The sequence below is a fragment of the Polyergus mexicanus genome, unplaced genomic scaffold, assembly GCF_030449975.1.
Source record: "Polyergus mexicanus isolate NDT 795.1 unplaced genomic scaffold, iyPolMexi1.0 SCAF_13, whole genome shotgun sequence".
NCBI lineage: Eukaryota > Metazoa > Arthropoda > Insecta > Hymenoptera > Formicidae > Polyergus > Polyergus mexicanus.
Genome location: NW_027223333.1, coordinates 1423580 through 1447242, shown reverse-complemented (window position 1 = coordinate 1447242; position 23663 = coordinate 1423580). Strand labels below are relative to the sequence as shown.

The 23663-nt window shown below is 35.0% G+C and overlaps 5 protein-coding genes across 7 annotated transcripts; 2 read left to right on the top strand and 3 right to left on the bottom strand.

The window, feature by feature from the left end:
- Positions 1-336: 336 nt before the first annotated feature.
- On the bottom strand, positions 337-2317 carry LOC138938674 (SUZ RNA-binding domain-containing). Its single transcript, XM_070305850.1, has 4 exons — positions 2004-2317; positions 1512-1576; positions 1162-1342; positions 337-1087 (listed from the first exon to the last, which is right to left on the bottom strand). Exons 1-4 carry the CDS (start codon positions 2184-2186, stop codon positions 896-898), a joined length of 621 nt encoding a protein of 206 aa, XP_070161951.1. The 5' UTR covers positions 2187-2317; the 3' UTR covers positions 337-895.
- A 239-nt stretch (positions 2318-2556) lies between these two features.
- Positions 2557-7750, top strand: LOC138938709 (VPS35 endosomal protein-sorting factor-like). 2 transcript variants are annotated; one of them, XR_011447747.1, is made up of 18 exons: positions 2557-2769; positions 2941-3028; positions 3169-3375; positions 3450-3609; positions 3742-3950; positions 4047-4177; positions 4297-4473; positions 4545-4889; positions 4968-5068; positions 5158-5339; positions 5406-5549; positions 5649-5812; positions 5874-6036; positions 6125-6317; positions 6415-6554; positions 6618-6779; positions 7076-7161; positions 7256-7346. XR_011447747.1 is itself a non-coding variant. In XM_070305901.1 (18 exons), the coding sequence occupies exons 1-18, from the start codon at positions 2753-2755 to the stop codon at positions 7343-7345; spliced, it is 2940 nt and encodes a 979-aa protein (XP_070162002.1). In that variant the 5' UTR covers positions 2558-2752; the 3' UTR covers positions 7346-7750. The 2 variants fall into 2 exon arrangements, 1 of the variants encoding a protein (XP_070162002.1); XM_070305901.1 differs by having other exon boundaries at positions 2558-2769; positions 6895-7161; positions 7256-7750.
- On the bottom strand, positions 7623-11455 carry LOC138938710 (4-aminobutyrate aminotransferase, mitochondrial-like). Its single transcript, XM_070305902.1, has 10 exons — positions 11331-11455; positions 10204-10331; positions 9801-9968; positions 9458-9544; positions 9167-9362; positions 8929-9101; positions 8706-8840; positions 8469-8626; positions 8124-8392; positions 7623-8040 (listed from the first exon to the last, which is right to left on the bottom strand). The coding sequence occupies exons 1-10, from the start codon at positions 11392-11394 to the stop codon at positions 7928-7930; spliced, it is 1491 nt and encodes a 496-aa protein (XP_070162003.1). The 5' UTR covers positions 11395-11455; the 3' UTR covers positions 7623-7927.
- Positions 11456-11640: 185 nt separating this feature from the next.
- Positions 11641-16280, bottom strand: LOC138938622 (4-aminobutyrate aminotransferase, mitochondrial-like). 2 transcript variants are annotated; one of them, XM_070305747.1, is made up of 10 exons: positions 16129-16280; positions 14679-14806; positions 14285-14452; positions 13948-14034; positions 13684-13879; positions 13433-13605; positions 13204-13344; positions 12967-13124; positions 12625-12893; positions 11641-12547 (listed from the first exon to the last, which is right to left on the bottom strand). In XM_070305747.1, exons 1-10 carry the CDS (start codon positions 16190-16192, stop codon positions 12432-12434), a joined length of 1500 nt encoding a protein of 499 aa, XP_070161848.1. In that variant the 5' UTR covers positions 16193-16280; the 3' UTR covers positions 11641-12431. The 2 variants fall into 2 exon arrangements, with proteins under 2 accessions (XP_070161848.1, XP_070161849.1); XM_070305748.1 differs by having other exon boundaries at positions 14285-14424; positions 16129-16269.
- A 4898-nt stretch (positions 16281-21178) lies between these two features.
- Positions 21179-23660, top strand: LOC138938942 (uncharacterized). Its single transcript, XM_070306363.1, has 7 exons — positions 21179-21305; positions 21456-21586; positions 21788-21897; positions 21970-22115; positions 22189-22387; positions 23252-23368; positions 23543-23660. The coding sequence occupies exons 1-7, from the start codon at positions 21179-21181 to the stop codon at positions 23658-23660; spliced, it is 948 nt and encodes a 315-aa protein (XP_070162464.1).
- Positions 23661-23663: the final 3 nt, after the last annotated feature.

Below are 23663 nucleotides of genomic sequence, written 5' to 3'. Positions count from 1 at the left end.
AAGCAGTGGTATCAACGCAGAGTACTCGTAGAAAATTGCTATGCTATGTGTATTTGATGTAAATTACCCTTAAGATTGACTCTTATGGTACTTATACATATGTACATTATCGTTGTCATATATACATATATGATGCAGTTATCTGTGATACTACTGTTTAAATAACTACGATGAATCATAATCGTGCTTTAATCCCCTCCTAATTTATACTCTTCCAAACATGATTCAGAGTGTGTACTACAAGAGTAATATAAAATATTACTCAGTATAAAGTTATAAAAAGAAGTTTTTTTTATATTTATATCATATTGTTTGAGCCAAGAGTCAATTAAAAGATTCGTTTAAAAGTATCTTCGATTTAATAACAAAACGCTCAATATATTGCATCAGAGTTGTCACATGCATGTATAATGTGTATGTGTATGTATGTTATGTGTGTGTATATATGTATATACACACACACACATATATATATACACACACACATACACACATACAGGTAGTATTTTTATTACACAATCCATTAGGTACTTTGAATATTTTACAAGTTTATGAGATGAAACATTTCCAGTTGCATGTGACGAATCCACGCCTCTGTCCCATTGTATCGCTCAAAATGTAATTCTTTATATATATACATACATACATATATATAATTATTTTTCTCTCTTATATATTTGTCTCTGCTTTACAAGTCCATTCTCTCTTAATTCCTGTATCCATGTACAATGATGATCTACGAGACAGAACTCTAAAAATCTTCTGTAGATCTTCTGTTCACTTTGCTCGGAGTGCATAGCTGTTTCGATCGGCCTCATAGCCGTTCTCCTTCCCCATGGCGGTGAATAAGGAGAATACGAAAAAGGTGGATGAAAAATGTCCACTGGAAGACGCGCTACCTACGCACGTTAAAGCCCCGAGTACCGTCTGGGGCAGTTGGCATGCGAATTACATTGCTGGGATAGTTGCCACCATTTGGAGCGCTCGACTTCGATTGAATTCTGTTGATCTCCTGTGCCATTTTTTCTTCCGGACTCTTCTCCTCCCCTAAAATCCTTCTTCGCGCTTCTGCATACTCCTGCTCTCTCTGAAATAATTTTTTTTATATTCTTGTATATTCAATAGGATAAGGGGTAACTTAAATGAGACAATGTTACATACCTGTTTTAGAGATTTAATAGGTTGCTTAGGTTTTTCGTCGTTTAGTGGTCCATCGCCACTTCCCCGTGAATCTCTAGATGGTCTCTTCAATATCTTTACTGTAGGCTTTGGAGGTATATACTGAGATCTGAGACCATCATCTCCCAAAATGATCATTCTTGTATTTGTGGTATGACTAGACCTGTATCCAAAAAATTATTTCACACATAATATTAATATATATATATATACATATATGTATGTGCATATGTGATACACAGCAGAAGTCGCATAATAGAAATATATCTTTTGGAATGACTCTGAAAAATGTAAAGCAAAAGAGAACCTAACGAATGTTTATCTAAGCCTACCTAGAAGATTCTATTTCTTCATCTACTGCGTCCAACTGAAGGGCCTCCAATCTTTTATCGAGAGTCTAAAATCCATTATGATTTTACGTTATTTGGTTTTATACACGATAATAAATGATTTATAGAAATGATCAAGTGATAAATTCGACTGAAAGTAGTATTAGTTTAGTAGGAAAAAAAATAACTATGGAAGTTCGACAATTCAAAACATTCCAAGTAAAAAATGGTAACATGAACAAACATTATTATCATTACGATTAACTACAATATTTCGCAAAAAAAAAAAAAAAAAAAAAAATACATATCAATATTGAAGCGATAGACGCATCTTAATGCGAAAAGGGCACGAAACGATTGGTCTTGACAATATTTTCTCGTCACGTTCCAAAAACTTTGCACACGAAAGAGTTCGCGCGTGCACGAGTATAGGTTAACACAAGACTATATCGTTCTACGTTTAATTTGGAAAACAAAACTTGACACACGTCTTACACTAGATTCCTCTATTTGCTCCCAGCTCTCGAGAACATCGTCCATGACTGATACGTCGCGAATTTCCTCGCGGAAATCTTCGAATTTCGCAAACTGTGCGCGATCAACAGCGTATAGCGACAACTGGAGAGAACGGAACGCCAGTGTTGAAAATGAGGAAGGTATTGGTGCTGCCGCGAACATATTTAAGACCGAATTGGCGGTTTGTTAGAATTATTTTTCGGTTCATATTTCGCGAGATATATAACAGCTGTATTACAAATCGGAATTCATCGATTACACGAATCTCCTCCATCAGTGTAGTTTAAAGATTCGAGAGCAGATAAAAATATATATATTTCGATCGTGAGAAAATAAGTTTTTACATTAGATCATTAATTAAAAAATTATATGAATGAAAACCTGTGAAATGATAGGAGTGCGTTTGAAGATCTTATCCAAGATAGAGTAGTGTTTAATTGACGAATCAGAATGAAGAAATCTTTGCTTCTTTTTTCTGATTGGATAATTAAACACTACTTCACCTTACGGGCAAGATTTCCGAACGCACACACCCTAGAATTTGAAGTACGAAGTCTCGATACTTTATGTGAAAACGGGGGCGAGAGTTATCTGACATTTGACCTGATTTGACATTTTCTAATGTCAAACTCGTGAGCCGCATAATGAACCGCAATACATTGTCATAACAGTAGAGATTATGTACTATCACTAATAACCTAGAAAAAATAGTTTGATATATACAAAATATGACAGAGATAGAATGGTAGGGGCATTATTTATGTTAAAATATTGTTATTGTGCGTAAGAGTTGTTATTACTTTATTTTTGTTTTGGAGAAATAAATCTCTTGGTCTCACAAAACACGAGCACAACAACATGCATGAGTATACTTTAGTAGTTTTTATATTATATTATACAAAAATCTTTGTTACAGGATCTTAAAACCTATGGACTGTGGAACTGTAAAGTTTGCATGCTTAGAGGAAGTTGTAGATCATCCATTGAAACCGGTCGTAATCACTGTAAGATGTAATTTTAGTAGTATATCTTATTAGAGTATATCTTGCACTTTTTAATATTGTATATTAAATTATATTTTTCACATACACGTATAAATATAATTTTTATAGAAACAAGTTTTTGTGTTTCTCCTTTTATATAGTTAATTGATGGACGTAATTCAACTAGGCGCAATGCATTACGAAGTACAAGTTCCTCTACCGGAATACCAACACCAACGCATACACCAGTTCCTGCGAATCCACTGAACGATCCATTGCTAAGCCATTCTTCTCTTGATGGCTCTGATCCTCTTACACAGTTTGCTAGAGAAGAACTTGATCCTCTTTCCAAAATGGCTGCTGATGAAGTAATATATAATCCTCTGGTATTTTTATAAATATTTGATAATTTTTTACAATGCATATTTATTATTTATTACAGTGGGATTACTCTAATGTTGCACTTGTTAGTAAAAAGTTAAAGGATACAGCAGAAGAATTGGTTGAGCCATGGTCTGTTAGACGCTCAGCTATATTGAGCAAATACACAACTTCTGAAAAATTATCAATCGTTACTAGTTTCTTATCAGGTGGAGAAAAAGGTGCTTACTTTTTCAAGATGGATTTGTGAGAATCAATTTAATTTTACGAAAGAAAAGGAATAGCCTATATTATTTAATATTTAAATATACATTGTCTAGTTGGATTTAAATATATCGTTTTATCACACATAGTTGTAGTGAAAGTCCAACCAAGTGGATCAATGGTCGACAAAGTAAAAACGCGACTCGAACAATTGGATGATTTTGAGGAAGGATCTGTAAGACAAATGTTGGACTTATCGCAACAGCAGTATACTGCGCGAATCGAGCAATTGAATAACGAATTGGTACAAGCATGGCATTCCGATCAAAGAGTAAAGGCGCTCAAAATCGCAATACAGGTTCTTATTCGTTTATTTAATCCTTGTAATATAAGGCTTAAATTGAAGCTTTACAAGAGAATATATATGGAATTAACGCGCTAAATTATTTTTCAGTGTGCTAAATTATTAGTAGATACATCTGTAATGGCTTTCTATCCAAGTAAGTTTGTTCTCATCACAGATATATTGGATATCTTTGGGAAGCTTGTGTATGAAAGATTGAAAATGAAGGCTGAATATTACAAGTAATTATCATACAAACAAATTTTTATTTTTTAGGACTCCATGTATTTTATATTTTTCTATTTTATTGTCACACAGGACTTTTATGGACTTTATTTCTAATGACAACGTTTTCTTTCAGACCAGGAAGTAAAGTACCTACGAACTTACCCGACAATTTTACACCTGATATGGTTCCCGAGAATGCAAAAGAAACGTGTCGCAATTGGTTTTATAAGATAGCCTCTATACGAGAATTGGTGCCGCGTTTGTATGTAGAAATGGCGATAATAAAATCTTATAGTTTTCTGACGACAAGGTAAGATACTTTCACTTATAATACCGTGAAAGAGTTTACACTATTAAAATTACGAAGGTATTTTATTTTAGCGAATTTAACACTGCTTTATTACGCATAACTCATATGATAAGAGGAATCGGGAATCCATTGATAGCAGTTTACGCGAGATGCTACTTATGTCGCGTGGGATTGGCATTGAATAAAACGTCAGATTTTGAGTTTGTACGGGAGAATTTCTACGACTTCCTTTTTACATACCAGCAGCTATTTGGACCTACTGTGAAGAATGAATTAGTGAAGCAGAATCTCACTCTATATTCCTATTTGAATCTCTATTTACCGGCATTGGATTGGATCGTACAGGTTTTGGTAGCAACATCGCCCGAGAGTCTTCTCGAGGAAATTTTATCTCGCTGTAAAAAACAAGAGCATGGGTAAATATATATTTTAAATATCTTTAATTCATCTTTAATCTTGCTTTTAGTTACTTATATATATTTTTTTTTTCTCAGATCATTATTATTAAACACAGTATTGACTGCATTTAAACCGACGTATATTGCCGCACGCGCCATGGACTTTGTAAATTTAATAGTATCGAGCGAAGACAATGGTATCGAGATCAAAAGTTTAAGCGAGGAATATAGTGATACATATATTTGATTTAAAAGGCATTAACTTTTTCTTTCAACATTTCGACAGGATATCCTCAATATTTCCTGTATAGAAGTTTAGGAGAGTGTCTTGTACGAGAATCTCCGCCGAAAGAAGACTGTCAATCAGTGCTTAATGTAATATGGAAATACATAACAGATCTCACAGACCCTAACAAATTTATGCATTGCATCGAAATCTGGATCCAATTTACTGTCATACATTTTTCTGTAAGTTTATATAATAATGCTCTTTATTATATTAAATTAGATTATTATCATACGCATGTATTACAGGTAAATGAGCTTAATTTGTTTTTTGGTAAGATAATAGACCACCTACGACCAAACAAAACTTTCGAAAACTATTATCTGCAATTGCAGAACATTGTTGAGAAGATAATCGCCCACACACAAGATTTTGAGTCATTGCTTGCTATGGTACCGCGCGCTTTAATCATATATAATTCATATTTATTTATTATAAAGCAACCACTTTAAAATATTGAATTAAACATTGATTTCACATTTACGTTTTAGGACAATTTTTTGCCTCTAATTGACTTGTTTCATAAGGAAAGTATTAAGGTTGAGGTTTGTAAAACTGTTATAGAAGGATTGAGTGCGCAAAATGGACCCATTACAGATCCTATTATCATAAATGCTCTTATGTTTATCGCAAGGATTATGCACGATTCTGTTAGGTATGTCATTTTATTTTTGTAAACATTGTTCTGATTTCTAAAACTTAAAAAATCTGCGCAGTGCTTTGACTGTCGAAGATGAGAAACGACAGATCGGACAACTAATATGTGGTTTGGTGCAACGAGTAGATTATGGGCGTGATTTTGAGAAGCAGCTTAGTTTTTATGCAGAAGCCAGAGCGGCGTTTCCTAATCTTGATAGCGTTCATATACAACTTGTACAGGTATAATGTACATATTAAATTGTCCTTTTTATTTTACAATTCTAATCAATATATTGATTATACTCCAATTTTCTGTATTTCTATTCAGTGTGTAAATAGATTATCAGTCGATACTAGGAAGATAGTGCGCGGTCATCACACAAGAAGAACATCGGCATTTGTGCGCGCCTGTGCTGCATTCTGTTTCATCACTATACCCTCATTAACCTTGGTTCATACACGTCTTCAATTATATCTTTTGTCCGGACAAGTTGCTCTCTTGAATCAATGTCTAGGTCAAGGTGTGAGTCAAATTAATCTTTCTAATATTTAATATATTGTTTTTTTGATCTTTTTCTGATCTTTACTTTTTTATATATGTAAATGGACATTTTTCAGCCGATGCTTGCTTCAAGGCCGCTTTAAGTTTGGTTCCCGAAATGCCTAAAACCATCGATATCGATGGAAGACAGAAAAGTTCACAATCATATTTGCTCTCATACTTATCGAATTTCTTGTCAACATTGCTGGTAGTTCCGGTATGTATATCAACGTGCATTAAAAGTCGATTTTATAATAGAGAGATTATTTCGCTATATTAGGACAGTCCAGAGTATGGTGTCTTATATTTGATGAGAGGTTTGCTCAACGCGGTGCAACGTTGTTTCGAGGAAAATACCTCAATCAAGCCATACTTGTATTTACGTGTACTTGATCTTCTTTCAACTGTAGCACAGGAAAATTATCCCTATCATATCGACAAGGTAATTTTATGCTTTTGTACATTTGAAAAGATAATTGTTGCAACATTTATTTCTATAAAGTTAGAGTAGAGAAATTAATTAGAAATTAAGATATCACATGATAATGGCATTTTAGGTTGATTCAAATGATAAATTATATGGATCTGATCAGAAATTTATTGGCGAGGTCAATAAAATTTGTTCTAAAATTGTTGAGGAAATTTTAAGTCATCTCAAATATCTTGGATCTACTGAGCAATTCAACAAACAGTCGGCTCTAGCGCTTGAGCTATTTAATTGCTTTGTTACTCGTGCAGATTTACGAGATCCTGCATTGGCAAATATGGCTGTAAATTTGTGGAATTTATCACAACGACATGGTTCGGTGGATCCTAAAATGACAGTAAATATATATTTATAATATAATCAGGATTTCGATATTTTATGCAATAGTTTTGCTATCGTGCTCTTTAATTATTTCATGAATTCTTTCTTAGATGAGAACAAAAGCTTACATGACGCAGAAGAGTCATCATCGAGAATACGGGCATTTTGCTGATATACTCACAAAAATGTCGAATTATTAACAATAAAAGACACTTTAAACACTTTTTATTGACAGTTCTTTGCGAAAGATGTTTTATTATTGTGCAATAAACTTGCCAACTATCAAGTCGTTCAATGAAGCAAATAATAGCGAAAAAGGAACAAAAATGAGAGATAAGTTATAATGTTAATATAGCATTATTTTATATCATCTTTTCTAAATTATAGCAAATATTATATGAAGTGCGAAATATTTAAATAATTAACATAACAATTTATATTCTTACACAATAAAAACATCGCTTAATGAATTCCAGAATCGTCAAAAAAAAACATTCTCTCTTAAGTGTTGCACAATTTTTTTGAAACATTTTGTACATGCGTTGATTAATCTGTATATATGCATATATATTTACACACAAATGAATTAAATTGATTAATTTATTATGTTGCAGGATTATTAATTCATCATTTGTCATTTTTATAAAGTTATGTTTTTCTTATAACTCAATGTCATATAAAAGTAATGAATATTTTTTATTCTATGTACATTGTAATACGCCTGTACTGTAACGAAAGATGTCGAATTTAAAAGACGCTATAAACCATTAAATTTACCCTTATTATTTCAGTACAGATCGAAGCGCATCCAAAAATATATCGGCATGACGCTCTGTAAAAGTTAATGCAGGTCTCAATCGCACAGACTGGTTGCCACATCCACCTGCCATGATACCTAATAAAAATATGAAATAATAGAAAATATGAAAACGAGAGATTCTCTTAATGGTTACATTTTACGTTACGATCACATCTTACCTTTGGTTGCAAGTTTCTGGATGATGGTGTCTCGCATTTTAGGAGAGGCGCAATTAAACGCTATGAAAGTTCCACGTCCACGCACTGCACTGATGACACTGGAATGGTCCTTTTGTATATTTGTTAAATGCTTCAGAATATAGTCACCAACACGCGTAACTCTATCCAAAAGATTCTCCTTCTTAATGATCTCCAAGATCGCTTCGAGCAGTATTATTTTACTTGGATCACCCATCCAAGTATTGAACACGCGATATGGTAATTTCGGCCTGCCATATGCAGCACACAATTAATCGTCAATAGTTTTTAACATTGTTATCGTTTTTGACATGCCAAAAAATTTACTTTAAATCATCCGAGTGATAATAACCGCCTAATTGCATTTTCTTGCTAAAAGTCATCACGTCTGGTGGGGTATCTAGATTAAAATGCTCGTGACACCACATTTTTCCCGTTGGCCCGCCACCAGTCTGGACCTCGTCGATAAGCAACGCTGCTCCGTGCTGAAATATTTTAATGCAAGGTCATAATATCCTTCTTAATGCAAGTTGAGATATGATTGCCTCGTGAGCTGCAATTTACCTGTCGCGTTATGCGTTGAAGTTCCCGAAAGAATTCCGGCGACGCGTGATTGTCACCGCCTTCCGATTGAATAGGTTCGATAATTACACCAGCCACTGGTACCTTCTTTTCGTTCTTTACGAATAATTCTTCGACCTGAAATATCCGTTAAGTTTTAAAGATCTTCTCTTGCATGTGTAAAACATTCACAGAAATAATTAAGAATTGTGATTAGACCAATTACCTCCGCGAGACAACGTTTATCTTCCTTTTGATTTTCTCGTATGTTCTCATCCAAAGGATATTTGTATTTTGGAAAAGAGGCGATGGGCCAGTCGAGAGCTGGTACATCTATTTTGTGAATGTACTTGCTGTGAGTCGTTGAGAGACATGCTAAGGTTCTTCCATGGAAACTACCTATCAATATTAAATAGTTCATAAATATCGTTCATGACATTGGTTGATTGAATGATATGTTGCACCTCTAAAGGACATAATGGAGTATCGTGGCGAGCCAGGAATTTGATTCACCATGCACGTCTCCATCTCTTCCTTCGTGAATGGTTTTCCTTGTCTTTGTTTCTCGGCATACCAAATAAAGATATTTTTAAAAGCATTTTCATTTGAACAAGAACCGCACATCATTGTCGTAATGTGCGACAATCCGGATGGAGCAATCTGTCGACAATAATAATTCGATAACTCGATATAAATCGAATAAATTAAACATACATATAGGAGAATAAATTATAGCTAAAACATTTATCAGGTACCTCCTTGTTAAGTAGAACATTTTTTAATCTGTTAGGCCAATCTTTTCCCGGAAAGTTTCCCAGTGCAGGTCTATTTGCTATAATTTTCTGAAAAGAAACGTAAGACTTCAATATTTTTTATACAGTTCAGACATTATGAATGTAACGCGAATTGATTTGTAAGATGTTCTGAGAAAATTTTATTTTCGAAACCTTATCAAGTATTGTCAGAGCGATATAGATTTATTATTTAAATAGGGTGTATTCTGTAAAGAGGATATTAGCATGACAATTGTATATGTATATGAAAAAAATCCGATGTTTTTTTTTTTTTTTTGCGATGGAGCGGTTTTATATCACTTACTTGATTAACAGGATCGCTAAGAGCCTCCAATATCGCCGGATGATTGTATCCTAAGGGCATTGTCGAGATTTGCATATAAACGTCCAGCAACGTGTTTCCGTCAATATCTATTATGTAATTACCGGAGGATTTTTCGTAGTCTGCGAATAATTGTACGGAAGATGCTTGCTAAAGTCATAGATTCAACATTGTAACTTATTTCGTTTCTGCTGTACATATTTATAAAAGATTACATATTATTAACAATGTATGTATAAGCTTGAATTTTATATATTGATATATTCAATAATAATATACATAAATCGCTACTGAATGAAAATTCAAAGAGCAATTTCAGAAACACGGTAATAAATTAAATTACGCGATTATATTATTGCTGTTAAATCGACAGTATCTGACATACTTGTATCGCATTCAATTCTTGTAACAGACTACGCGATTGTGGACCCGGTATTTCCGTCCTAACCACCGGCCCTTCCGGTTCCTTTGACACTGAACTAATTAAGCATCTCTTCCACGTTGTTGAAACGCCTGTACATCGATATTATATTCTTATTCTTCAGCATATATGCATGCAAATATGTGTATATATCTTATATAAATATATTTTCGCTGGATCGTTGGATTTGTATGCAGGAAGATAATTTAACTCGCTGATTCGTCCAACAGCTCTGACGATTAGCTTTATTGACACCAGTTAAAAATGATTGCTTGATATATTACTGCAATTTTACATTTTAACCCCTCGCACAAATCACAAAGTTGCAATGAAATACGTGCGACGATGCGTAACATAAAATAAAAATAAGAAATATAAAGATTATGTAACAATTTATATTTGGACAACATTGAGAGAACTAAGGATTTTTACATATTAAAAATATTTTAGAAGGAAGTAAATTTTTTCTCGATGTTCAGTGATAAACATTTGACGTTCATTTATATTAATATGAATATTTAATTATACGCGCATTAATATCTATTAATTTTACCATCAAGATTAAAATATAAATATTAATTGTTAATTAAACTTTACTATAATGATAATCCATGAATTCATTTATTACAATATCGATTAAAATTTTAATTTTAGACCATTCTGTTTGTTCAACTTTGCAATTTTGACATTGCATATGGGTAATTTAAAATTATAATATCGCTACAATATCAAAGTTGATATAAAAATATCTTTGACATTAAATATTGTTTTTTGAACGGTGTGCTACAATTATACAATAAATAAAATTTTTGATAAAATAACGATAAGTATATCGTTATTTTAGATATATCGAAATTAAGCTATCTATTAGAGATATAATATCAAAGATATATGTGAAAGTATCAATATATTACATACAGAATTTTAAGATAACAAAGTACTTGGAGTCGAAATGAATTTATAGATTTTATTATGATCTACAACATCCGGCGTCAACAAAGCGGTGTCTATCAATGATCTGATCAATTTCTATGATCTCCGTATCAATTTAGTATATTAAAGTTTGATAAAAGGAAGAAATTGGTAAATACCGTTTAACAGCTGTCGAAGCGAATTCTGCGCATGCAACGCACGATGACACTTGTTAACGATCATATCCGTTCGAGATAAAAGCGCGAATACGAGGTTTGATCTCCGCGATGTTCTCTGTGGAAGAGATAATGCCGTACTAACCACTGATATGCACTGATAGCGTACGTTTACCCAGTGTAAAGAGCTGACAATTTTAGGGAGGGAGGAGGGGATGGGAAAAGAGTTTATGAATAGTCGTTTCTGTGTTCAAAGAGAACTCTTCCCGTATCACTCTGCGATTTAGAATTGCAAATTTATTAAAATGTCGAGTTCTACATGTATCGATGTTCTCGGTGTATTGCATAAATAAACATTTGCAATAATCACAGGATTTAGATATTTTAATACGTATGGTTTCATTTCTACGCTCTTTAATAATTTCTTTGTAGATAAGGATAGAAAGGCTTATATATGCGTATGACACAAGAGTCATCATTGAAAATGAACATTTTGTTTATACACATAATATTCTTAGGAAAATGTTGCGATAAATAATATTGGAGCTTATCAATGACATGAAACATAGCTCAAACATTTTTTATTGGCAGTTCTTTCGGAAGACATTTAATGATCGTGCAACAAATTATCCGGCTTTATTAATCAAATCGATTAATAAAATAAATAATAGCGAAAGAGCAAAATATAAGTTATAATAATTAATTCTTAACTTAGCATAATTTTATAGCATTTTTTAAATTATAGAAAATACTGTACGAAATGTTTAAATAACTAATATAACAATTTATGTCCTATGCAACAATAATGCATATCAATCAATTCAAGAATCGTCAAATATATATTCTCGCTGCATTTTGCACAACCACTGTATCATTTTTATAAAGTTATGTATAAATTGTTAGCCTAGCATAATGCAACTGCCATATAAAAATAATGAATGTATTTTTAACTCCGTATACACATCTCCGTACATATACCATGGTATTTCCGTATTTTACCATTCTTTAATGCAAGACATCTGATTTGGAAGACATTTGACATGGAAGACATTTGATATGGAAGATATTTGACTCGAAAAACACAAAAAACCGCGGAGTTTACCCTTATTCCTTTAGTACAGAACGAAGCGCATCCAAAAATATATCAGCATGACGTTCCGTGAAAGTTAACGCAGGCCGCAGCCGCACAGCTCGGTTACCGCAACCACCTACCTGAATACCTAACAAGGATACGAAAAACTTGTAAGCTTGAGCTATATTTTTAGCGTTTACACTTTATGTTACGATACCACCTTACCTTTGGCTGTAAGCCTCTTGATGATGGCATCTCGCATTTCAGGCGAGGTACAATTAAACGCTATGAAAGTTCCACGTCCACGCATCGCGCTAATTATACTAGAATACTCCTTTTGTATATCTATCAAATGCTTCAGCATATAATCACCAACGCGCGTGACCCTATCCAAAAGATTCTCCTTTTTGATGATTTCCATGATCGCTTCGAGCAGTATCAATTTACTTGGATCGCCCATCCAAGTATTAAACACGCGATACGATTGTTTCGGCCTGCAAAGAAAGTGCGGTGAGCAATTAAACGTTGATAATCTTTTAATACATTTTGGTCATGAAAGATATTTACTTGAAATCTTCCGAGTGATAATAACCGCCTAATTGCATTTTCTTGCTAAATGTCATCACGTCTGGTGGGGTATTTAAATTGAAATGCTCGTGACACCACATTTTTCCCGTTGGCCCGCAACCAGTCTGGACCTCGTCGATAAGCAACGCTGCTCCGTGCTGAAAGATTTTAATGCGAGGTCATAATATCCTTCTTAATGCAAGCTGAGATATGATTGCCTCGTGAGCTGCAATTTACCTGTCGCGTTATGCGTTGAAGTTCCCGAAAGAATTCCGGCGACGCGTGATTGTCACCGCCTTCCGCTTGAATAGGTTCGATAATTACACCAGCCACTGGTACTTTCTTTTCGTTCTTGTACTTCTCGAATAATTCTTCGACCTGAAATATCCGTTAAGTTTTAAAGATCTTTTTTTGTACGTGTAAAATATTCACAGAAATACTTAAGAATTGTGATTGGATCAATTACCTCCGCGAGGCAACGTTTATCTTCCCTCTGATTTTCTCGGACGTTTTCCTCTAAAGGATATTTGTACTCTGGAAAAGAGGCGATAGGCCAATCAAAAGCTGGTACATCTATTTTGTGAATGTACTTGCTGTGAGTCGTTGAGAGACAACCTAAGGTTCTTCCGTGGAAGCCACCTATCGATATCAAATATTTTGTAAAAAACATTTATGATTAGATGTCGATTTGCTTTTGCACGAATTGATATATTGCACCTTTAAAGGACATAATAGAATACCGCGGCGAACCAGGAATTTGATTTATCATGCATGATTCTATCTCGTCTTTCATGAATGGTCTTCCTTGTCTTTGTTTTTCAGCGTACCAAATAAAGATGCTTTTAAAAGCATTTTCATTAGAACAAGAACCGCACATCATTGTTGTGATATGCGATAATCCGGGTGGAGCAACCTGTCCAGAATAATAATTTCGATTCAAGAGACGCGATGAGAGATAAGTCAAATAGATTTATTAGATACCTCCTTGTTGAGCAGAATATTCCTTAATTTATTAGGCCAGTCTCTTCCTGGAAAGACACCTAATGCAGGTCTGTTTGCTATAATTTTCTGAAAAAGAAAAAGAAAAAAATATTATCGTTAAATATTTTTTATATAGCTCGAATGTGTCTTGTACGTAACGTAAACAAAACTCGTACATAGTCTATATGAAATCTGGATTATTCGAGGAAACTTATCGAGACCTGTAAGCTATGCGGTTAAAATTTAAGTGACGTGTCCTGTAAAAGAGATTAGCATGCAAATTGTGTATGTGGAAAAAATCCTGTGCTCCGCGCCAAAGCGACTTTATATCACTCACTTGATTAACGGGATCGGCGAGAGCCTCCAACATCGCCGGATGATTGTACCCTAGGGGCATTGACGAGATTTGCATATAAACGTCCAGCAACGCGTTCCCGTCAACATCCATTATATAATTACCGGAGGATTTTTTGTAGTCTGCGAAGAATTGTACGGAAGATGCTTGCTAAAGTCACAGATGTTAACATTGTAACCCGTTTTATTTCTCTTTAGCGTACATATAATATTTACGACGTACGCGCTTCAATTTTACGTATTTAATAATAATAAAATATGTAAATCACTGTTGAATCCCAATTCAAGACAAATTGTTAGAAACATAGTCACAAATTTAATATATAAATTTTATAATACTATATTCTTATCTCGATTTAAGTCAGCATCTGACGTACCTGTATCGCATTCAATTCTTGTAGCAAGCTTCGAGACTGAGGACCCGGTATTTCCGTCATAATTACCGGCCCTTCTGGTTCTCTCGACACTGAACCGGTTAAGCATCTATTCCACGTTGTTGCGACGCCTGCACAATGATAATATTACAAACCTGTACTTAAGCATATATATATTCTTATTTCACTATAAATATCTATTATATATCTATGTAAATAAATTTCTCTCTGCATTTTTAAATCTTGAGCTAGTGTGGATTGAAGAATGTTTATATAAGAACTATAGTTAATTCGTTCAACAGATACGATGCTTAGTTTCATTAACGTCTATTAAGAATGCCTAATATATCATTGCCATTTTAAAGCACTTGCGGGTTTCAATGGTGAGATACAGGATACGGGCGTATAAAATAAAACATGAATAGAGAAAATACTGATTGTACAATATACTTCTTCCAACATCAAATAGGTAGAATATTGGACAGCAAAAATTAATTTGTTTTCTCGAAATAATAAAAATATATTTCGAGTATTATTTCTCTCTCTCTCTCTCTCTCTCTCTCTCTCTCTCTCTCTTTCTCTTCACATATACAGCGGAATAAAAAAATGATTTTTATAGCTCATCTTATTTGGGGAATAATTTTCTATAAAACAGAAACATATATATAATGACCGAGTGTTTCTATCAAAATATCTTATGTTTTTATTTCTGTATCAAGCAAATGTCAACATATTTTTATTCATAACGTGTTTATTTTAATTTAATCTGTTGTCGAGGATTCGAAAGATGTTGAGCTCATTCGATACTCGTATATATTTATGTGAATATTTATTAATCAATATCTATTAACTCCTACCATCAAGATTAAAACGTGAATATTTATCATTAGATGTTTATCGTTAATCAAGCTTTATTATAATAATCTTTAAATTTATAAAACATCTTTCAATAAAATATTTTCACAATTTTCAATTTTGTGACAATTCCTCTGGTTAAAGAGAAAATTCATAATTTGGGACACATTGTATAAAGCCGGTTTAAAATTAACATTGCAACATTCAAGATTGACACGAAAATATCTTCAAAAGTAAACATTGTTTTTTAGCTGCGCGTCTCTTAAAATTTCAGATAAGATAACGGATGTGTCGAAATTAATGATACGTATATAAAGCTACGTACAAAAAAATACAGTGTCAATTCAATACTCTGTGATTAAAAATGCATATAGGAGAATTAATGTATTTTCGGATCGCGTTATTCTATAATAATATAGAGCTTTAAAATCCGCGAGGCAGTAGAGCAGCTGGAACCGGGACAAATTTATCGATTTTGTCATGGTCCATACAGCATCCGTAACACAGAGCGGTGTGTTTCCCGATGTTCGGTTCTCATAATACGATATATGAATTTACACAAACGTTCAACGAGAGAGGAACGAACTAGGATAAATACCGTTTAGTAGCTGCCGAAGCGAGGTCCGCGCGTTCAGCGCACGATGACACTTGTTAACGATCATTTCTGTCAGAGATGGGAGCGCGGATACGGGAGGGCTGCTCTTCGCGACGTCGTCACTGCGGAAGGGATGGTGCCGTACTGGCCGCTGATACGCGCTGATAGCGGCATGAAAAGAGAGAGAGAGAGAGAGAGAGAGAGAGAGAGAGAGAGAGAGAGAGAGAGCCGAGAGAGTCCCGCTGAGGGCGCGAGTTACGCACGAATTGTCGCTTCTGCTCAGAGATATTTTTTATCCTTGGTAAAGAATTTCGAATTTATTTTAGATAGCCAAATAATACTACAGATATAGAAATTCCTTTCGAAATTTGGTAAAAAAGATAGACCTTTTAGCGACAGATATTCGACGGTACGTAAATGTTATCGAAGGTAAAAGAAAATGTCCAACTCTCTTCGTGACGGCTTGACTGCGAAAGTGGCTGCTGATTAATGGGAGGTATCAAATTGTCGTTCCTGCTTACACAACTGTCTGTCTGTTACACCGCCAACAAATACCGTTGCGTTTCGTGTCAGGAATAGTACTACATTTTCAGGGATTCCATTCGTGGCGCGGCCACGAGATTTGGTGCAAGTGAAAGTACATTTTTCGACTTTTTCCTTATAGCGCGTTATCATTCACATCTGTAATGGGATTATCATTTCCCAGAAATCTTTTATTTTTTTCTTATTATTTATCTATATCTATGTTTATATGCTATCATAGTTCATTGTACTAAATCACGTAGCATAATTAATTCCATATTAAATAAAAGAAAGCATGAAATTCTATTATATCGTATATACATATATATTGTTATATGTATAATATATACATATATATTACAATATATAGATTATATTATTCACACGAATTATTGTTAAATTTCGACGATTGCGACTGTTATTTTTCAACTTTCGCTAATAATAAACTTTTTTGTGTGGTCATACATTCTTAATATATACAGTTGAAAGTACCATAGTATTTGTATTGCGCTTGACCTCATTACAAATGACAGAAGGCAAACAATCGATCACGATCGCCGTCGTCTCGAAACGAAGAGTATAAAGGAATCGAATAGGTTTTTCGATGAAAGCGACGAATCGATCCGGTCGTCAGTCAGGTGATATCTTACTTGGCGATCCAAGAGAATACCTCCTCTTTTTTTTTTTTTTTTTGCGACTCTAACACACTCGAGAAATGCAAGCGATCGTTTCAGGAAGAAAAATCGACCCGATACTCATCGATCATCCGCGTGAATTAGTTCGATCGATTTTCCAGTTTCCTCTCGGATTCGTCCCCACTATAATGCGGGCCCACATCCGACTTACTTGGAAACCACGCCTCGAGACCTTTTGCCCACAAGGTGGAGAGGTGGTCATGTTTTTGGGCACCTCGGGCCGCACGCAGCGCACGCATATTGTCACTCGCGCGAACGCACTCGAGTGGGCCCCGTCCGATCTCTACCGCGGGATCGTCTTTTCCCCGGTGACAGCCAACATCCGCGAGAGAGAGAGAGAGAGAGAGAACGCCCTTCTGAAACGATCAAACTTCCTTTACCCGAGGAAGACCTAATCGTCAGGCTGAGCACGTGCACTCTGTGGGTTGTGTGAGTATAATTGGTTTACGGTACCGATACACTTTGCATGCGTAATTCGTAACTCCGTTAATGCGCTGCGAAAGAGATCGAGAATATGACCGGTATTCGTAGAACTAGGCCAATGTCGCGCATAAATTCCCGAAATCTATGCAAAAACTTGATATCCGATTATCGATAATTACAATATATGAATTCTCTGTTCCCGTAAATTCCGATCGATTATCACGCGATACAGAAGGCTCTAAATTCGAATACCGTACTTAAATCTTTTGTCCGTATTTTTAAATGATTTTTGCGTTTTCGCGACTTTGATGAAAACAAAGGAAATATCAATTTCTTTTTTCCTTTCTCTTTCTTTGTCTATTTTATTCTTATCGTGCGATTTTTGCGATGCTGGCATTTCAAAACCGGTGGAACTCGATAAACCCGATTTTTGACGATCACGGTCAGATAAGTCACCGATCTTTATCATTTTTTTTTTTATTGCTATCATCTGTACGGAGATGCGATATGCGATTTGATTATTTCTTCAATTGCCAAAGTACTGTTAAATATCCAATGTCTATCGTCGTCCGTATCTATTTAAGAAAAACCGTGAAATGATGCGCCCATTTTTATTTTTGATTCTCCTCCCTATATATGTATATAAAATTTATACTTTTTTTAAGGAATCGATATTTTTATAAATATTTATAAATCGTGAGTTTATCGACCGATAGAGAAGATTATATTGGAATAATCGACAATTTACGACTGCAACTTTCGAATCGGGCGATTGACCCGACATACGAAGAAAATACGATACGAGGAGGATTCACGTGTGTTCACGTTTCGATAACTTATGCGCTCGTACTTACGCGGCTTATTAGCTTATCTTTACATTTCTTCTTCGCTTGACATCTTTATGAATCGAGATAATATAAGACAGCCAATAAAAAACGCCTCCGGCCAAAATATAAATTTGGTAACGAGCAATTTTAAATGGTTGAGACATAATTCAGCGGATAGCCAGAACTATAATCCTATTTTCCATAAGTTTAAAAAAGAGAAGTTTGACGGAAGAATTTCTTACCAGACGGATCCTATAAATCCGTAAAAAGATTTTATCATAACGGCATGTTTTTGCACTTGTATTATACACATAGTATATATAATATAGAATTTGTGAATAGACTCACCAAATCCCTTCTTTCCGGTCGTTCACTCCGCGAAAGAATTTTAGCACATTATTCGGATTTGTATTTCTCCCGAAAGTCAAAGCTCCTATTTACCTTGGGTTTTACGATCGCGATTATTATCGTTTCTTCTAAATCCGCCTACGGCATTTATGCGACGAACAGTCGCATTCGATTCACGTTGAAGAAATTCCGACGATGAAGATCGCGGAGAACGACGAGAGCATTGCTTGTCAGAACTAGACGGGCTTGGCGTTATTAGTGTCGGATTTATGTTTTCCATCGTCACCTCGCGACACCGTTTGAATTCCATTACCTTCGTCTATTCCGACGCAAATTTTCCTCGAGACGTCTCTTGAAGCGAGACGCTCGTTTCGGCTGTCCTTCGTTTATCATTCGCGCTTTCATAGCAGCGAGATAAAAGCTTCGGCGAAGGTTAACCGGCTACGGTTTACATCTGGCGAATTTTTCGTTTTATTTATGAATCACGAAATAAACATGCGTCCCATTGTGACTTCGAGAACCCCGTTGCCGCGGATCCACTTTCGACCTGTTTAAACTACCTGTCTGAGAGCAGTAGATTTCCTTACACGATAAAAGATCGAGAGATCCAAGACGGAGAGACGAGAAAATCTATGTATATATAATGAGTCGAGGATTCGAATAACTAATAAATGCTACATCAATCATATGCTACTCATTGATTATTCACACACGTTTGAGGGCACGTATAGTTATCTCAACGAACCCAAAAGATTTGTAAATCAAATACCGTTATTTCTCCCTTCTAAGCCGAGTTCTGCATCTCTGTCGTGAGTTATGAATCTATAATATTCGTTGAAGCTACGATCAATGAATTCGGCTTGCAATTAGAAACTGACTGAGAATATGGCATTCTAAATGATTTATATTAGAGCCTCGGTCTAATGAAGGCCATCACTTTAAAGTCGCCATCGCGTATCTCGTCCCGCGCTAAACAGCTGTCAATGACACGCGTATACGTGAATGTCAGTGACTTTTCTCGTTCAGTCCGATACGCTAATGGACGTGTCAAGGATCGATTGACAACATATCAATGAATTTTAATATATTAATCAATCAGAGAATGGATATCAAAATGTAAAATTGATGGATAAGAGTTCTGCGAGATTGTGCTAAAAGGACATGTGAAACAATCCTTGGCGCCGATCCTAATCCGCGCTACGTGTACCGCCTAATAATACACGATACATGTGTCGACGACACGTATATTTGCCATTATTGTCGTAACAACACGTCGCCCCCCCCCCTCTTTTCTTACGTAAGATTCGGCACCTACCAGCTGATTCAAGGACGTTTTCATCGCAATTTTTTCGCCCCCGTCTTTCGAAACCAGAACTCGTTAGAGTTTTAAATATGTGTACCTAGTACAAATCCGAAATAATCTTCTCGTCTTTCTCAAGTGTCCTTGAAAACTTTTCTCAACGATGATGAGGAGTGCGAGGCTTTATAATCCACTGAATTAATTCAACAGTTGACATTGCTTTGTTTTATTCGGTGCGTAAATTTATGCGGATTTTTTATCTGTCGACAGTGCGAAGAAAAGTTCCCTGGACAGCTTTTCTAGATTAAAAGGCTATTAATATACATATACATACATATATAAAATTGACAAAGAAAATTATTTTACTCGAACGCAAATATTTATTATTAATAAAGAAGAATATTTTACTAATCGTCGTAATATTTTGTGATTTACAGCGGAAGATGATCACCAGGCATCGACGAAATGATATTCTGTTCGTGATATTATATCTCTTCGTGCAAGTAAGATCGTTTTCCTTACAATAATTACGCGAACAAGATTAAAATTGCAAACAGACTTTCCATTTTTTTTTTTTTTTTTTTTTTTACACGAACATCCCGTATAATAACGAATTCAGACATTTCACGGACTTCCGTGCTCTCACATAAATTTTTGCCAATGGCTACGAAAGTTCGACTCGTTTTTCGATACGTACCCGTTCAATAAAAACCTCGCGCTGTTCGCCAATTTCGCAAAACTTTCCCGCGGACGCGCCCTTAATACTTTACACGGGAGTAAAAGTAAAGGCGAGACCGCCCATTTAATGACGTACATGGATGAAAGTGTATCGATGAAAGGTGTGCAAAGTACAAGACAATTTTATTCTCTTATGCAAGATTTTTTTTTCATATCTCTTCCCTATTTTAATATCTTAACCATTGTCACGTTTTGAAAAGATGCCCGATGAGATCCACGGTCACGGAAGATTGATGGATCCGCCCTCGCGAAATGCGATGTGGAGGTTCGGCTATCCAAATCCGGTTAATTACAACGATAACGAGCTTTTTTGCGGAGGATACGCAGGTTCGTGTATGCAAATTTGTATACGGAACTCTCTTTAATTTATAAATATAATTTATAAGTGTATTTAATTTATAATTAACTTGCTACTCGATGTTGAAGAGATATTGGCTAAATTAATTAATTATTAATTATTATAAATTAATTTCGCAGTCCACTGGCAGCAAAATAAAGGCAAATGCGGAATTTGTGGCGACGCGTATCATTTAAGTCAACCGCGTCCACACGAAGCAGGAGGCGAATTCGCCAATGGGATTATCACTAGACACTATACCGTAGGCGAGGTAATGTAATCTGTTAATTTCGGATATTTTCCTGCATTGAATACTACGTTTAAAAATATAAATTAAAAATTAACGAGTTTTGCTACTTCTTACAACTTACGACATAATTATTTTTTTCGCGCGCTTGCATACAACAAAAAGATACATTTCTAAAAAAATTTCTAATAATGCAGGTTTAAAATGTCAGAGTACAATTTGTAGGAAATACAAGTGGAAATCGAGTTAACGGCCAATCATTTTGGAAGATTCGAAATGTATATCTGCCCTAACGACGATCCATCGCGCGAGGCGACTCAAGAGTGTTTCGACTCGTAAGTTTCTCTTTTTTTTTTTCGCGCGTCTGTTTCATTATAATTATTTTTTAATGTATCTCAATCGCATAGTCATCCCTTGTACGTGTCTGGGACGCGAGATGTTCGATTCGAGATTCCACGCGATACGGGTAAAAAGGGCATAATCCAATATACGGTGACGTTACCGCCGTATGTGACGTGTTCGCAATGCGTCGTGCAATGGACTTACTATACCGGTAAATGTTACATTATCTTTCTTTCTTTCTTTCTCCGTCGCGAATTGATTTCTCATTCTGTCTATTGTTCCAGGCAATATGTGGGGAACATGCGACAATGGCACGGAAGCCGTCGGATGCGGGAGACCGGAAACGTTTCGCAACTGCGCCGACGTGAGGATCGTCACCAGCACCGGTGGTATACCGCCGCGGTATCTGCATCAAAATACTATTTTCCAACTGTATTCCCTAGTTTCGAAATTCACCAGCACCCCGCTAGCTCGGCCACTCAGGTGAGAATCGGTATAATTAAAAAAATTGATCTATTAAGAATTGTGACGTATATATATATATATATGTCACAATTTTTAATACATATCAATTTACAGGGTTGGGAACGTTACTCTATAAAAGTAACGCGTTATCGTTACCGTTACTTGGAAAAAAGTAACGAATCGTTACTTTTTCGTTATGTTTTTGTTCTTTGTAATGCTAAAATAAGCTATTAGATTATAAAATTATTTAATAATCGATATTAAATGTAATAATCTATGTTACAATTAAAAATTCTAAATTAGTCTCTATAGTCGCAAGTATTTTTTATATTAAACTTATTTAATGATTCTAATTTTTTATGTTAATATCTTTACTTTTTAATACACTTATCTTTATAGGAATTTAAATTGTAATTTACAAATTTCAATTCTGTCGAAAATTTTTATCAAACATCGTTTTTAAATATTGATAAGAGAAATATTGATATTATTAAGAGTGTATTCCATTATTCATTGCCAGTATTGTAAAATCTATAATTTACGTTACTATAGATTTTCAGTACTAGCAGTGACTATCGGAATGCAGCCTATGATAGAAGGCTACAAAATATTTTTCAAAAGATACGTCTATCTATTGAATAGATATAAGATAATAAAGAATCGAAAAAATAAAGATAAAAGTAACGGCTAATTCGTTACTGTTACAAACAGAAAAAAAGTAACGATCGTTATCGAAAAAAAGTAACTGTAACGGTAACGACGTTACAAGTAACGCGTTACTTCCCAACCTTGTCAATTTATATATACACGATACAATTCTTAATACATTAATTTATATATCGAATTGATTCGCGATGCACGACGGACGTTTTATGATTTCAGGGTTCAAGTGTGCGAGGCAACCGCGGCTTATCGTTACAGGCAAGATATGAGCAATTGGTGTCAAGTGAATTGTATACGTATCCCATCAAATTGTCCGCCGGGTGTCTGTCGTTGTCTGTGAGTATTTAAATTGATCAATGTACACAATTACGATAAATTACAATTGATTCGAAATTGTATTAAGCAATCAAATCGTTATACGTATTTCTTATCGCGTCACTCTCGGTACGATATATCCGTGCGTTATATCTCTTTTCTAATTATCTAATTTATTGATATGTGTATTCGCAGAGACACGTGCGACGCTATTGGAGATATCGCTAACAAACCCGGAGCTGATCAGTATTGCCTGAGAAGTTGCATGCGCTATCCGTCGAATTGTCCGACTGATCGCTGCAACTGTTATTGAAGC

Bases quoted from the DNA above. Each gene is read 5' to 3' on its own strand.
- LOC138938942 (XM_070306363.1), top strand. From the start codon at position 21,179: ATGCCCGATGAGATCCACGGTCACGGAAGATTGATGGATCCGCCCTCG. The intron at 21,306-21,455 runs GTTCGTGTATGC...TTAATTTCGCAG, and splicing joins TTTTTGCGGAGGATACGCAG to TCCACTGGCAGCAAAATAAA. The intron at 22,116-22,188 runs GTAAATGTTACA...CTATTGTTCCAG, and splicing joins GCAATGGACTTACTATACCG to GCAATATGTGGGGAACATGC.
- LOC138938709 (XM_070305901.1), top strand. The intron at 4,474-4,544 runs GTAAGATACTTT...ATTTTATTTTAG, and splicing joins TATAGTTTTCTGACGACAAG to CGAATTTAACACTGCTTTAT. The intron at 6,780-6,894 runs GTAATTTTATGC...ATGGCATTTTAG, and splicing joins ATCCCTATCATATCGACAAG to GTTGATTCAAATGATAAATT.
- LOC138938622 (XM_070305747.1), bottom strand. From the start codon at position 16,192: ATGATCGTTAACAAGTGTCATCGTGCGCTGAACGCGCGGACCTCGCTT. The intron at 14,453-14,678 runs GTACGTCAGATG...CTGTGACTTTAG, and splicing joins AAGAATTGAATGCGATACAG to CAAGCATCTTCCGTACAATT. The intron at 13,606-13,683 runs GTGCAATATATC...TGATATCGATAG, and splicing joins TTCTATTATGTCCTTTAAAG to GTGGCTTCCACGGAAGAACC.
- LOC138938710 (XM_070305902.1), bottom strand. From the start codon at position 11,394: ATGATCGTTAACAAGTGTCATCGTGCGTTGCATGCGCAGAATTCGCTT. The intron at 9,363-9,457 runs GTACCTGATAAA...TATTGTCGACAG, and splicing joins ATGTTCTACTTAACAAGGAG to ATTGCTCCATCCGGATTGTC. The intron at 8,393-8,468 runs GTAAATTTTTTG...TGCATATGGCAG, and splicing joins TATCACTCGGATGATTTAAA to GCCGAAATTACCATATCGCG.
- LOC138938674 (XM_070305850.1), bottom strand. From the start codon at position 2,186: ATGTTCGCGGCAGCACCAATACCTTCCTCATTTTCAACACTGGCGTTC. The intron at 1,577-2,003 runs GTAAGACGTGTG...AATGGATTTTAG, and splicing joins AGCAAATAGAGGAATCTAGT to ACTCTCGATAAAAGATTGGA. The intron at 1,343-1,511 runs GTAGGCTTAGAT...TTTTGGATACAG, and splicing joins GAAGAAATAGAATCTTCTAG to GTCTAGTCATACCACAAATA.